Here is a 13,261-nt window from a genome sequence, read left to right as displayed (position 1 = left end):
TATCAGCTCTTCAAACACACCATCCAAATCACTACCAAGTAAATGCTCTCACAAACAACAGAAGAAGAGGCTGTTTTGGGTCTTCCTGCTGGTGGCTGAATGAGACAAGGTGAATGACTCGATCGATTCCTCAGTCTTAAACGATGTCAGGATCTCCTCAGACAACATGAAGGAGTGGGAAATTACTTCAAGTTACATCAAGTAGCAGCTGTCAAACTACTACTGTATGTGACAGCCTTATAAGTAAAGGCCTTATAAAGCCAGGTGTGGGTCAGCAAAACCCCTTCCTGAACCACTGGACAAGTATTCCTAAAGTCACCAATTAAGAGACACATGCAGCAAGTAATATCACAGACTTCAATAACCTAAATTCATCATGCAAGTTTCCTCAGGTCATACTACAGTGTGTTTCTCTCATAGCTTTTTCTCGTGCAGTGTAACACTGCAGGAAGCAACTGCAGTGTAACTGCAGAAAGCACTGACCACTTATATAAGAAATCTATGATACATTAAAGTTTCAGTTCACTCTTTGAAGGTTTGTGGGACAAGGAGCTCTTGAAAGAGGTGACAACAGTAACTTAGACTGATCTACAGACGAACACTTGCTCAAAAACTTCGCTATTTTAACATTTACTAAGCAGTTTATCTCTAATATGAATTCTCCAGTGAAATTCTGATGTTTTGTGGAGACGCTCTAGCTTAAGCTCTGTTCTGTGCAAGTGACACAGTGAGGTACGAAGGACACAGGGCACATCTACCATTGCTTCTGAGGGGTGTGCACAAAGGTGACCTAGGGTCAGTACTGAAGTGCAGTTTTTCACATCAGCACTAAGCTCAGAGCCCTCTGGACAATTCCAATGTTTCAAGATAAGAACCGACACCACAAGTTCCAAATGGATCTTTTTCTTATTAAATCCTATTTCACTAGGGTAGAATCCATTTGTTCAGGAGTCAGTAGACTTCAGAAAGGATGCAGATGGGAAATAAAGATACTTTCCTAACCCATATGATGGTCTTGTTGAAGAAATTCTTTCTGAGAAGGTATAACATCTGGCATTTCAAAAGGAAGGCCAATATGAGTTTAAGGGACAGTTTTTGCTGTTTAAGAAGAAGTAAGGGGATTAATGCAAACTGCAGTAAGACACCTAAGAAAAACAAGAAAGGCCAAAAATCAAGAGCCAACTCACATTTCAGAGGTCCTCAGAGAGCTGTGAGGGCTTGGTGACATGGAACAGGAGTGCATGTTTATGGACACCACTAGAGCAGACTGGTATTAAGTGTTTATGGCACATACACCAGTTAGAGTTAGGACAGATGTGTTGTGATGGTTTAACCAATTTAAACACCAACTGGCATCTCAAGACAAAACTTTGTCAAGCCTGTGGGGTATTGTGCATGTAAAATAGGTACAGAACTGAGAAAAAATGGGGAAGACAAGAACAAGTAATGCTGATGGAGATGGTTTAGCCTCAAGAAGACAAGTGCCTTAAGATTAAGTTTTACCTTGCTAAACACAATGCTTCTTTTAATCAACAATTAAAAGAAGCATTGAAGCACATCAGAAGTTCTGACTCATTGCATCAGCAGAGAGTATGATGCAGGCCTCAAAGATAAACAAATGAGATTTCATTTCACATCTAATTAAATGATGTGCAGGAACATACCTGCAATGAAGCAAAGAACCCAATAAGAGCTGCACAGTTGAAATTACTCTGATCAAAGGATCTCACTTCCTGACAGATCACAGGACAACTATAACTAAACAAGATTTAGGCATCAACAGAAAGAGGTGTGGCAGGACTTCAATCAAGACAGCTTTGAAACTCTAAATATCACAGGAAGATCTCTGAGCTCAAAAGCCACAATAGAGTGGAACACACAACAGGTGGCAAAATTCCCAAGTAAAGAGGGATCACAGAACAGGCTTGGAAGGGACCTTTAAAGCTCCTCTAGCTCCAGCCTCCTGCTGTGGGTAGGGACACCTTCCAAAATGGCAGAAGTGAGTTTATAAACCTTATTTCCTCAACAGCCATTTTACTGTATCACTTTCAAGTTTGTTTTAGTCAAATACTACTCATGAAAGTTGAAGGATGGAAAGGAGGACAGAGAGGGCCCAGGAAGAATAAGGAAATTGAAGGAGCATGTACCAGAATCACAGGTAACTCCAAAATCACTGCAATATTTAGCCGCTAGCACAGTAAACTTTTGAAACAGCTTGGCACAGCTAGCACTCAAGCCTATACACAGAACAGTTTAAGGCAGCAGTAAAACTCAGATTCTGTTTTTCTTCCCCCTCATCAGTGGCTAACACCAGAACGACCTAGATCTGAACTAAGGTCACAAAACAGTAGCCATTTGATAATCCTCCCCCATTTTCAGATTAGGGGGCTTAACAGCTGCACTTCAGTGAAGTCAGATCTTCACATTTAGCTGGGCCTTGCTGTGGCACACTCTGTTCTGTGAGCCAAACTGCCAGCTGTAATCATAAAGAGGGCTCCTTTAAAGCAGCCTTCTACACTCTATATTATATATGGCAGCAATACTAATTCATTATCAATCAAAAGAGGTCCAGTAGTTTTACAGTAGCAGCATTTTAACCTGGCATTACTAAATGGTGTAGTGCTTTTTCAAATTGAAAATAAAACTTTTAAATAAGATAACAAAGCTTTTTGACAACAGTTATGAAAAGGAGGAGCATAATCAACCCTAGATTAACTACACTTCCCTCTGACTTATTACTGGATCATCAGACTAGAAATGCACTAAAGCTAGTTTATAAAGCTAAATATTCCATAAAATTCCATGAAAGTGGAATTACGACAGTGAGAACTATTATTCACATGTACGACTAACTAGCCTTTAATTAAGATGATTTGAAGAAGCTGGGAACTGTGGAAGGAGGAAGATAAATACTTAAAATCTGAAAAATTAGCATTTTTAAAATAAACTAGCAAAATTTAACAATAAAACACACTGAAAACTAGTCTTTTTTCCCACTGAACAGCACTTTGAACATGAGTAATCAATTCCCAGATGCCACAAAAGCTAGGATGTCTCATAATTGGGTATCAGGACTTTACTAAGTTATAGAGAAAGTGAAAGCAAGGAACAGAGTTGAGGTCAAAAATTCAGTGAGCTTTCATTTACCAACAAACTTAAAAAAAAAAATTAAAACAGGAAAAAAAAATTACATCTAGTGACATTTACCCAACTCACACTCCTGCAATAGAACACATGCTGCTATGGAGATTCAAGCCTGGATGGATGTTGAGAACCAAACACAAAAGCAGTAACTGAGATGCTAGAAGTATTTTGCCAAGAATAGGATGTTTATCTAAGAAGGGGTTAATCCAGCTTCTCAAGATACTACACAGGAACCTGGACTGTGCCAGAAGTGGAAACAAAAAAACCGCCTGACGAGTAGCTCTTTGATCTGCAGAGTGATATGCTGCTGACCACGCCCCATAAAAAGGAATTCAGCCTCCACAGCTCAATGCATTTCTGCAGATTCAGAGTTCTCTGCTCTTTGCAATGCATCTTCTGTGCCCTTACATGCTCAAACAGATGAGCCACTATCATCCATCTTCCCTACTCTTCCCTCACGTCTTCCCGGCTTCTTTATGCCTGTAGTAAATGGAAGGATAAAGTGGTAGATTAGCAGTGGAAAAAGAAGAGATGTATCACATAACTTTATACCCCCAAACAAGGTTGTGTTTGATTTTAATTTTGTTTGGTTTTGTGTTCTGTGGATTTTCTTCCTAATGTATGATAGCCAAATGTAGAATATCGTCTTACTTTTCAGAAGTTTGATACTATACATGTGAACCACAGCAATTTAGTTCTGTTCCAACCTCTATTAATGTTCCAACTTATCTTATCAAAGTTCCCACCAAGCACATTGAAGAGAGCAAAGTTCAATAACAACATAAAAGACAGTAGTTCTAACTGGGACAAAGAATTTTAAGTTAGTAAAGTCTATAAAGCTGTGCCTGACCTCTACATAAACACACTGAACTCTAAAGGTTAGAACAACAACTTACTTTGAAGCCCTGATACTTGAGTCATAGTCAAGAAAAAGGGATCCATTGTAACCATCTACTCAAAACACCCAAATAATGTAGCTGAAAAATAAAACAGGCAAGGGTGGAAAAGAAGTACTAATTTTTCCTGGTTTAGCTGTAGGCAGTACAAGCCGCAGCTATTTGAGAGTAGCTGGAATACAGCTCCTCAACAGCATACCCTGATCTGGTAACTGACCAGCAGAACACATGCCTATTATTACTTTCCTCATATAGCAAGGCAGTACAGGAGACCCAACTAACAGAAAACCAACCCAGAGCAACAACAACAAAAAAATTTACAGTAGGCTTCCCAGGCTAACTTAAAACAGAAGGGCAGTTCACTGTTACACCAGACAAGTTTTACTATGAAGGGAGAACAAGTGGAAAGATCTTATTGTTAGTGGTACTATATTCTCTCTCATCAACAGTCTTGTTGGTTAGGAACACTCTCCAGCCAACTTACACACTTCAAACACCCAAAAATGTTGCTAAAATAAGCAGTTGCTAAAAATCAGAAGCCTTGTTCTCCCCAGTAAAGCTACTTACAGTTAACTCAGGGGAAAAAAACAGGTACACTGTAAACCTGATTGGAAAACTGATCCAAGTTAAACTAGATCTGACCTTTTCTTTCCTCTTCTTCCTCCTGCCACGTTTCTCCTCCTGTTTTCTAGGTTAGTGTTAAGCTAGATTAGTTTTACAGTCTAATTTGTTGAATTGTTTAATAAATGACTGCTCATACCAGTCAACATAAATCATGAAGGTAGGTACAGTGAGTTCAAAAAAAAAACCAACAATACTGTGTCATGCATCAACAAAAACAAAAATTCCCTGAAAGTTACCAACCTCAAGCATTAGAGTGCACAGTTACTAAATGCCAAATCAAGGGAAGAACTGAGAGGGAGTTGCAGTGACTTTATTTGCACTCCATGGTTTTGGTTTACACAAGTTCCAGCTTAGGAAATTCTCAGTGTCTATAAAGTAGAAAATCAGAGTTTAAATTTCTCAGCTCTCTATCAGCACATATAAAGTAAACAGCTACCATATAAGAACATACAATAAGAAAGTTCAAGCTATGCCTAGAAACACTGACAAAGATTACAGTAGTTCCTGGAACACTTAAAAATTGAACTGCTTCCACATACCAGTATCTAGACATAGGGAACACCAAAAACAATCACAGGTTTTTTCAACACTACTGAAGATATGTGTATCTGCATCTGCTTGCATGCCCAGCAACACATTTCTTCTGCTCCATGTGCAAAGAATTCAAACCAAGCACTGCATGCATGCCACACAATCCATGGATTAGTCTATGTAGCAGGAACAGTTTCATCTTTCATAAAAATTATGCTCCACAGATCCTTAAAATTGCGGGTTCTCAAGGGATCAGTGAACTAGTACTGCATCTACAGCTAAATATACAGAACTTCCCGTCTCTGCCTTTTCAACTAAATATCTGGGTATCATTAATCTAACTTTTCTTGCGCTGTTTTCACCACACAGACATTTCTCTCAAAAGTCAATCATGAGATAAAACACATGACATCAGTGGGCAATTACTTCTTTCTGAGAGAAAAGCTGATGAGTTGAAATGGATTGTGAGAGGACAGAGAAAAGAAGCTGATTTAACACTGCAAATTTGAAACAAAGGTAGTCCAACACAAAACAAACCCCATGTGTTTTCTCTTACTTCAGTCTAAAGACAGTTAATTCAGTATATACACTACAGCAACATCCAAAACTTACAATGACCTATATACACACACACTGACCATTTTCCCCTCTTTTGTTAACCTGTTTTGTTCAAGGGAAATTGTTTAGGAGTTTAGGACTGTGTTCCATTCCTGTCAGCTAAACAAATCCAATGCTCCTTTCTGTTATTACCCATTGCTGCTTCTGTTGCAAAGGCCCATCCCTATCCTTGTGCTAGCAGCAGGAGCCATCAGATTTTTTTTTTTTTTTGCAAACCCCCAACTCTCCAACAGCCAGCTGACCACATACTGAGTTAAAACAGATCAGATAGGGGTGAAATGAGTGCTGATGCAAGCATCCAAAAGGCATGAACATGTAGTCGGAATTGCAATTACTCCATTCTAGTAATAGTTCCATGGGACTTGAAAATGCAAAATGGCACTTTATTGCTTTCTTTAACAGTGGTTCACAATACGTGTCCAACGCTAGTGCCCACTTACACACCTGACTCTGTAATACTAGTTTGAGCTATTCCCTTACATGATACCATCTTCCCTCACTGCATTAAAAACTGCCTGTGAACCTGTGCTGTGACTGAGATCTAGATTGAATTCCTGTTCATCTTCTCATATTTGCAGTAAATGGGAGATTACTTCCTTGATCTTCATGCTGGAATCACACCAAGGGTTTCAGGCCACAGCTCAAAGCACAACAAATCCACAGGAACACCTCACACCGGTATTACTGCCCATCATATTGGGTGATGGCACTATGGCCATAGCAGGCTTGGCTGTTTAAAGGTGCTGGAGTGCCAAGGAAGCAAAAGAGTTCAAAGCAGGTATCATACTGAAGTCACTGTTGCATGCCATCTGTTAGTGGCCTGACAGGTGACAGAGCACTGAGCCACCATAACTATCATTAGTAGATACATAAGAACATCACAGATAAATACAGTAAAATAGCTGGTTCTCCCACTACTACAATGGCAACCATAGAAAAATCACCTAAAACCATGGCAGTATTACAAAAAAGAAAAAGTGACACTATCCTGCTGCAAAGTACTTACATCAACATGGAAAGTGAGAACACTGCTGCATATTGTGGGAATAAAGATATGAGGTATTTATTGCAGGAGTGTTGCAAGTGTGGGGATACCACCAAATGAAGCAGCTATAAATCTTTTGTTTGGGGGGAATTCCTCCCCTTGGAAAACACACTTTTGAGACAGCTTGTTCAAAAATAGTAAGCTGGAGCAGAAGTTCAAATACTAAAACAAAATAAAATCTGAAAGTCTAGATCTATCAAAACAGAATTAGATGCAGTAATGTATCCTAGTTTTGAAGAAAAAAAGGCAGAAAAAACTACCAAGGGTAAAGGAGTATTTGTATTCTAGATTTCACAGACATAAAAAAATGGATTTTCACTTTGATCAAATTTCAGTTTTCATAAGAAAGTAATACCAAGGCTATTTCCTGTCAAATGTGTGCCCTTGAGCTGCAGCAGAGGAACAGTAAAACTTCTGCCCTTCCCCCAAATAGCCATGTATTTTATTTTTTTAGAAAAAGTAGCAATAATATTTAAATCTTTCACTGAAAATGAAAGTTTTAATTAGACACTGTTGTATTTTTACAATACACTGCAGGGTCCTAGCAAGATTCTAACATCCATGGTTGGAATTACCTGGCACTTTCCATTAAAAAGCCCCATATTACTACTCCAAACCTCACTCACAGACTACTGTGATAACACAGCAAAAAGCCCAACCCTGTGCTTGAACCTTTCTTGCATCCCAGCCATTACTTGGTCTCTTTTCTGTGCCTAATTGTGAAAGTAATGGGAACTGAAAGTACTTGCCAACACTCTACCTATGAAGTTCAAGTGAAAGTGGGCAGTGGGATCAATTACTGCTTGAAAAACCTGTATAAATCCTGTTTTTTAAGGCTGATCACAGAGCTAGACTTACAGGTCCATACTGTCAAAGCCTCCCAATCCAATGGAATAGAATTAATCAATTCACATGACAAAGTTCTAATCAAAGAGCATCAGAGAGCACTTTTTAATCCTTGTGATACTCACCTCTATAAAATACCTTGCAATTTAAACCACCACAGAATTCAGTTACTGGCCAACTCAGGTACTTCAACCCTGAGCTTTCTGGCACTTTTCTATAAACACACAATTTACAATTAGGGTATTTTGTGTTAGTTATGCCACAAAGACTGTACCTAAGCCAAAACACACCAGCGAGCACTGTTGATAAGTATAAGCAATACTTGTCAGCACATACTATACAGCTGTAAGGACACAACAGAATTGAGATCTCCAGGTGCTTTTTAAGAATATCTAGTTTTGAACTCTGATCGAGTCATGCAAGAGTTAGGAACACCCAACAAGCACAAGTCTAAGCATCTTAGGAATGTCAGTGCTCAACATAACACACACAAGGATTTCCAGCTGAACAGACATTTTGTACTGAACACCTATTGCAAATTTCCGTTAATATATTGCATTCATTTACCATGTGGAGTCTTTCGTACTTTCAAGTATGTTTAGATACCAAACAAAGAAATTTTCAGTAATGTCAGTGAAATTTTATCACTGTTTTGCTTTTCAAATTCTTTAAGTGTTTGAACATTTTGACATGAGGCTTTAAATCATATTCTGCAGGTCACAAATTAACATATCAGGCTGGCAGACCCCAAGCTTTTACATATATGCATGGGCTTTAGAGCTAAATCTGCAACCAGGCTTTGACCAATGAACAATTCAGCAAGTGAGCCCTTCAAGCAGAAGTCCCTAACCATCACTAGCCCTCCACTGAATATTATTTCAGTCTCCCCATTGTAAATATGAACAATGCTCAACCACTGTCTTGGAGGTGTTACCTCTGGCTCAGTTTTCACTTCCATAAAGAAAGTAGATGAGGAATCCTTGACAGATAAATTATTTCAGTGTTCAATTAATTATACTACAGAAATGCCAATATCAAATTTAGTATCAATACAGTAAATGACACAAGACATCAAAATACAGTTGTTCATCCAAAAAGTTCAAAAACTGGGGGACTACTGCCTTACCATATTATTTTTCTCACTTTACTACAAACATGATTCTTTAGAAGAGTGCCAAATCCATCAAACTCACACTCCTCCACCATGCTGCCATTTCGGCCATCAACCCAGACATTGTTCAGACCTTCCAGGTAACACTAACTTTGTTAGACTCTTCAAACCCTTAGGAATGCTTTGGGAAGTGAGAAAAATGAACCATTTTTACCTTAAGTTATTTTTAAGCTATTGTAGGAGGTTATTTTACAGAATTGAATGCAACAGAATTTCAAAGGAATAAAAGGAAAAAAAACCCACACAAAAACCCCTCAGCCCAAACCTGTTAATCATACTCTACCTCCATTATCCTGACTACTCACTTTCTTGCCACTTTGTTTACACTCTCTCTCTGATAAGGGCTGCTCAACAGGCCTGCCAGGTAACAGTTCTTAACTGAGATAGCTCTTGACTAACTATTAAACCATAACCTATGTCCTTTCTCCTCAGCAGTTGCTAATAATCTCAGGGTTCCTTTCTTTTAACTGAAATTCTGATCATGAACATACAAAGAAATCATACCCTTAACTTTTATTCCAAATAAGACAAAGCTGAATGTGAAGCACAACCATAGTGCAATCAGTAATTGCACTATGTAAGTAATTATATGACAGTTCTGCACTTTGCAATTCTCAGAGAAAGGCCAACCCCAAAGGCAACTCTGAAGAAGTTCCCTAAACCCAGGAGATCTGCCCAGTAGAGGACTCAACTTCTTATATTTCTTACACTTCTCAGTGTAGGTTGTGCTGTGCAACTGTTTCTCAAACACATCTGACAATATACAATTAACACCAGAAGACTCCTTCAGTCATCCACTGTCAAGCAGACTTCTGGATTTCAGTTTAAATTTTTAAGTGAAATGCCATTAAATAACAGGCAACCACAGAAAGTGCCACTAGTGAGAAATATCCATCCTCAGATTTACTACCTTATCACAGCATCTATGCAAATAAACTGGGTCTCCTGTATATTCTAATTAAACTGCATTCTTTCTATTAGAAGCGTTATATAGTGTAGAAGTGCTTGGAAAAAACTATTTTCTAAACAGTACTTTAACTTGGAGAAATAAAAAGACACTGCAAGCATACACAGACACGCTCACATATTTACAGGTGTTATAACAGGTGTTTACAAGGGCTCTTGCGGCAACACAGCAAGATCAAGAAGCTTGCGTGTAACAGGCAGTTATCAGGTTACTGAAAAATGTTAAAAATCCACGGATAGTGGATTAGTACTAATTGCCTGTAAATACAGGTATGCCAGCTTGTTAGGTATTCACTTCTTACTCTGCTCTTGCCTCAAGTGCCGGCAGAAACACTGAATGAAGTGCTGCTCTCCCTCCCAGCCACACTAGATGTGTTTCCCCGCTCAGCCATCGGGGAGGATCGGCACTGACTCTAACACTCTACTTGAAGATCAAGGATTCTATTTTCCCAAGAAGGGAAACGACTGTTGAAACAATACAAATAGGCAGTTCCTGGCCTCAGCGCTCACACACCACCTCCACAAAACAAATAAACAAAAAATCCCAACCGAAGCGCCCGCCGCCCCGAGGCGGCACACGTGCCGAATGCCAGCGCTTACAGGGACGGGGCCGAGAGGGGCGGCAGCATTTGCCCGGGCGGAGCGCAGCGGGAGCAGCCCCGGTCCGGGGCTCCTCCAGGCGGGAACGCCGCCGGTGCCCGCGCGCCCCCGCCAGCCGGACACGCGCGGGGGAGTCACGTGACCCGGGAAACCTCCCGGCACGAGAGCCACCGGGGCAGCCCCGGGGGCGGGAGGGGGGAGAGCTGCCGTCGCCATGACAACTTCCAGGGGGAGGGAAAACTTCAAATCCCAACCGTCAGTGCAGGAGCGGCTCCCTCTTAAAGGCGCACGCACACACAGATACACACACAGAGGCGGGCTCCCTTCCCCCCTCCGCCCCCCAGGCACTGGCGATGGAGGAGGAGAGGAGGGGGGCAGCCACCGGCGCTCACCGCGCGAACGACGAGAAGCCAAGACAAAAGGACCCGAGCCGAGAATGGGTCTCGGTCGGCGATGACGGGAGGGAGCCGGCGGCCCCAGGCAAAGCCGTAACACCCACCCTCCGGTGCCCGGAGGCGGCTTAGGACCTTCGCTCTCCCTTACAGACCCCGTCTCCGCTCCCACCCTCCAAGAAAGCCGCTGGAGCTGCTCCTCCATCTCCGCTCCCCCCCCCCTCCGCCCACTGAACAGATCTGGGCTCGGAGAGCCTCGCCCGCCCCGCTGCCCGTTCCCCTCTCAGACCCCGCTCGCCGCCCCGTCCCCCGCCCCTCGGTCCCCCCTGCTGCAGCCGGGACACGCCGCCGCCGCCCCCTCTCTTACCCACACAGTGCATGAGCCGGTGCCGCCAGGAGTCGAGTTCTCGGCGGACTCCCCTTCGCTCCGCCGTGCAGCGGGGGCTCCGGCACTGGGAGGCGGCGGCAGGAGGAGCGGGAGCCGCGGCGGCCATTCCTTCTGTTCCCTTTTCCATCTGCCTCTGACCTCACGCCCGCTCATTTACATACGAGCGCGCGCTCCCCCGGCTCCTCTCCCTCCCCCCCCCCACCCCCCTTTGCCTCGTCGAGCGCGCGCCCGCGCACCCCCTTCTCCCCCTCAGCATCCGGCGTGGGAGCGCGCGCGCCGCCTGGCGGGGTGACTGACGCGCGTCCCCGCTCCCCACGGTTCCCCCGCCCCGCCGCCCTCCCTGCCCGGGGCCCGGTTCTCCCCCGCAGACCACGGGCCGGGCCGAGAACCGGGCCGAGAACCGAAAACCCTTCCCTGCCCGCCACTGTTCCGCTGCCCATCGATTTCCCCCGGCCTACAGCTCCCGCAGGGCAGCGCGCCACCTGCTCTGGCCCGGCCAGGGCAGGCGGCAGCAAGGCACGTCGGGAGCTGTAGTTCGTGAGGAAGGGGAGCGGCACCGCCCCCGAGGTTTCTCCTCGGGTGGGCAGCACAGCCGGCCCTGCTAGCGGCTCCACAGCCCCGCGCCTCACAGTGCCGGGCTCAGAACACCTCAAAAACCGACGCGGTTCTCGCCTTCCCACGTCTGTCCTGGGCGCTCCTTGAAGCGGGGCTCCTGGCTCAGGTGCCTCTTCCAGCCCCTTCCAGCCCACACCTGCTCCGGGGCTGCGGCCAGCTCGCTCCCCTCCCCGGCCCTGCCACCATCACAGGACGCTGCTGTCACACAGCGCTGTGCCTTACGAGCCAGCTGGCCAGATTCACTCCGTAGGGAGATTTTCAAAGTTCTCTGAGAACTGCTGCCCGGTTCAGCAGTCTGTTTTCAACGACTTTGCTTTCAGTCCAGTTTTTATGGGGGTGTCAGTCATGTAGAGCCGGACACGGAGGTTTGCTCCCTGGCTTCACACAGCGTTATCTTCCACCACCCCTTTGGAAAAGACCACCGTGAAAACTAGGAACCAAATTAGTTCGGTATCTGGGATCACGCCTGAGAAGGCTTACTATCAACCTACAAACTGAAGTCAGATTAAGGTGACTGCAAGAAAGTTAACACACAAACGTCAGATTGGATTACTTGGAGCACTTGACAGCAACTTGGACCGGCGGTTGTGCTGCTTCGCGCAGCCACCCTCGTGTTGAGCCTCCAGCACAAGACACATATCCCTCCGCAGCAGTCTAACGTGACAATCGCTACCCATGTCTTGCAAGAGAACAATTAGCAGTCTTTAATTCCCTAGACAGAAGAATCAAGATCTGCAGTTTTCTCAGATTCTGGTTCCTCTTTGAGTGCCCCCTCCTCCCCCATGTTCTCCTTCTCATACCAGTCTTTGTAAGCAGTGTCACTTCAGCAAGAAATTACATTTTCTGTGCCTATTTGGAGGTTGAAATAGAAAACAGGATTGAATAAGGTCATAGAAAAGACAAGGCACCATTGTTTCTTCCCTTACTTCCCTATATGGGTTGAAGGTGCGAGGCTGGAAAGAATCAAATCACTCTATCTATACCCAATTTTCTTTTTGTTCTAGAGAATGAGCAAAGTTAACAGCAGCAATACTGTGTCAAAACTGCAGAAGAACTTCAAGTTTGAACAATGAAGGGGAAATTATTTCTCACTCATTCAACCCTCTATAGATCTGTGCGGATTGTAAGAAGCAAGGCTATGTAGGAGTGGAGCACTGACCACCTTTTAGTGGAGCCTGTCAGGAGAATGACAAGACTGGAAGTGCAGGCGTAAAGGTAGCCTGTTGCTTCCTCTAACTTTTCATCATGGCAGCCAGCAACAAATAAGCAGCAACTTATGAGTTTCCTTCTTCACCTCAGATCTGTTGGGTCTCATACTGGCCTTCCAAACAGCAGCAAAAGTTTTCAGTCTTACCTCAAAGAAATGGCAAAACCCAAGGTAACTCAGAGAAGACAAAACCCACACAAAGTAAAATGTAACCTTAT

General features: G+C 43.6%; 1 protein-coding gene and 1 long non-coding RNA gene across 9 annotated transcripts in view; one reads left to right on the top strand and one right to left on the bottom strand.

The window, feature by feature from the left end:
* The window catches only part of LCORL (ligand dependent nuclear receptor corepressor like), an 82,176-nt gene extending 70,781 nt beyond the window's left edge, over nt 1–11,395 (bottom strand). For 2 of the 8 annotated variants that reach the window (XM_059845093.1, XM_059845092.1), the window contains exon 1: nt 11,201–11,395. In XM_059845093.1, coding sequence (XP_059701076.1) covers nt 11,201–11,348 — 148 coding nt within the window. In that variant the 5' untranslated portion in view covers nt 11,349–11,395. The remainder of the gene's footprint in view (nt 1–11,200) is intronic. The other 6 variants (XM_059845096.1, XM_059845095.1, XM_059845097.1 and 3 more) reach the window with 4 other exon arrangements.
* A 67-nt stretch (nt 11,396–11,462) lies between these two features.
* The window catches only part of LOC132326949 (uncharacterized), a 29,115-nt gene continuing 27,316 nt past the window's right edge, over nt 11,463–13,261 (top strand). Inside the window, exon 1 of the long non-coding RNA XR_009486384.1 lies at nt 11,463–13,214. This is a non-coding gene — a long non-coding RNA (uncharacterized LOC132326949). The remainder of the gene's footprint in view (nt 13,215–13,261) is intronic.

This window comes from Haemorhous mexicanus, chromosome 4 (genome assembly GCF_027477595.1).
Source record: "Haemorhous mexicanus isolate bHaeMex1 chromosome 4, bHaeMex1.pri, whole genome shotgun sequence".
Lineage (NCBI taxonomy): Eukaryota > Metazoa > Chordata > Aves > Passeriformes > Fringillidae > Haemorhous > Haemorhous mexicanus.
The sequence above is the reverse complement of the archived record's forward strand: the minus strand, read 5'-3'. Positions and strand labels throughout refer to the sequence as shown.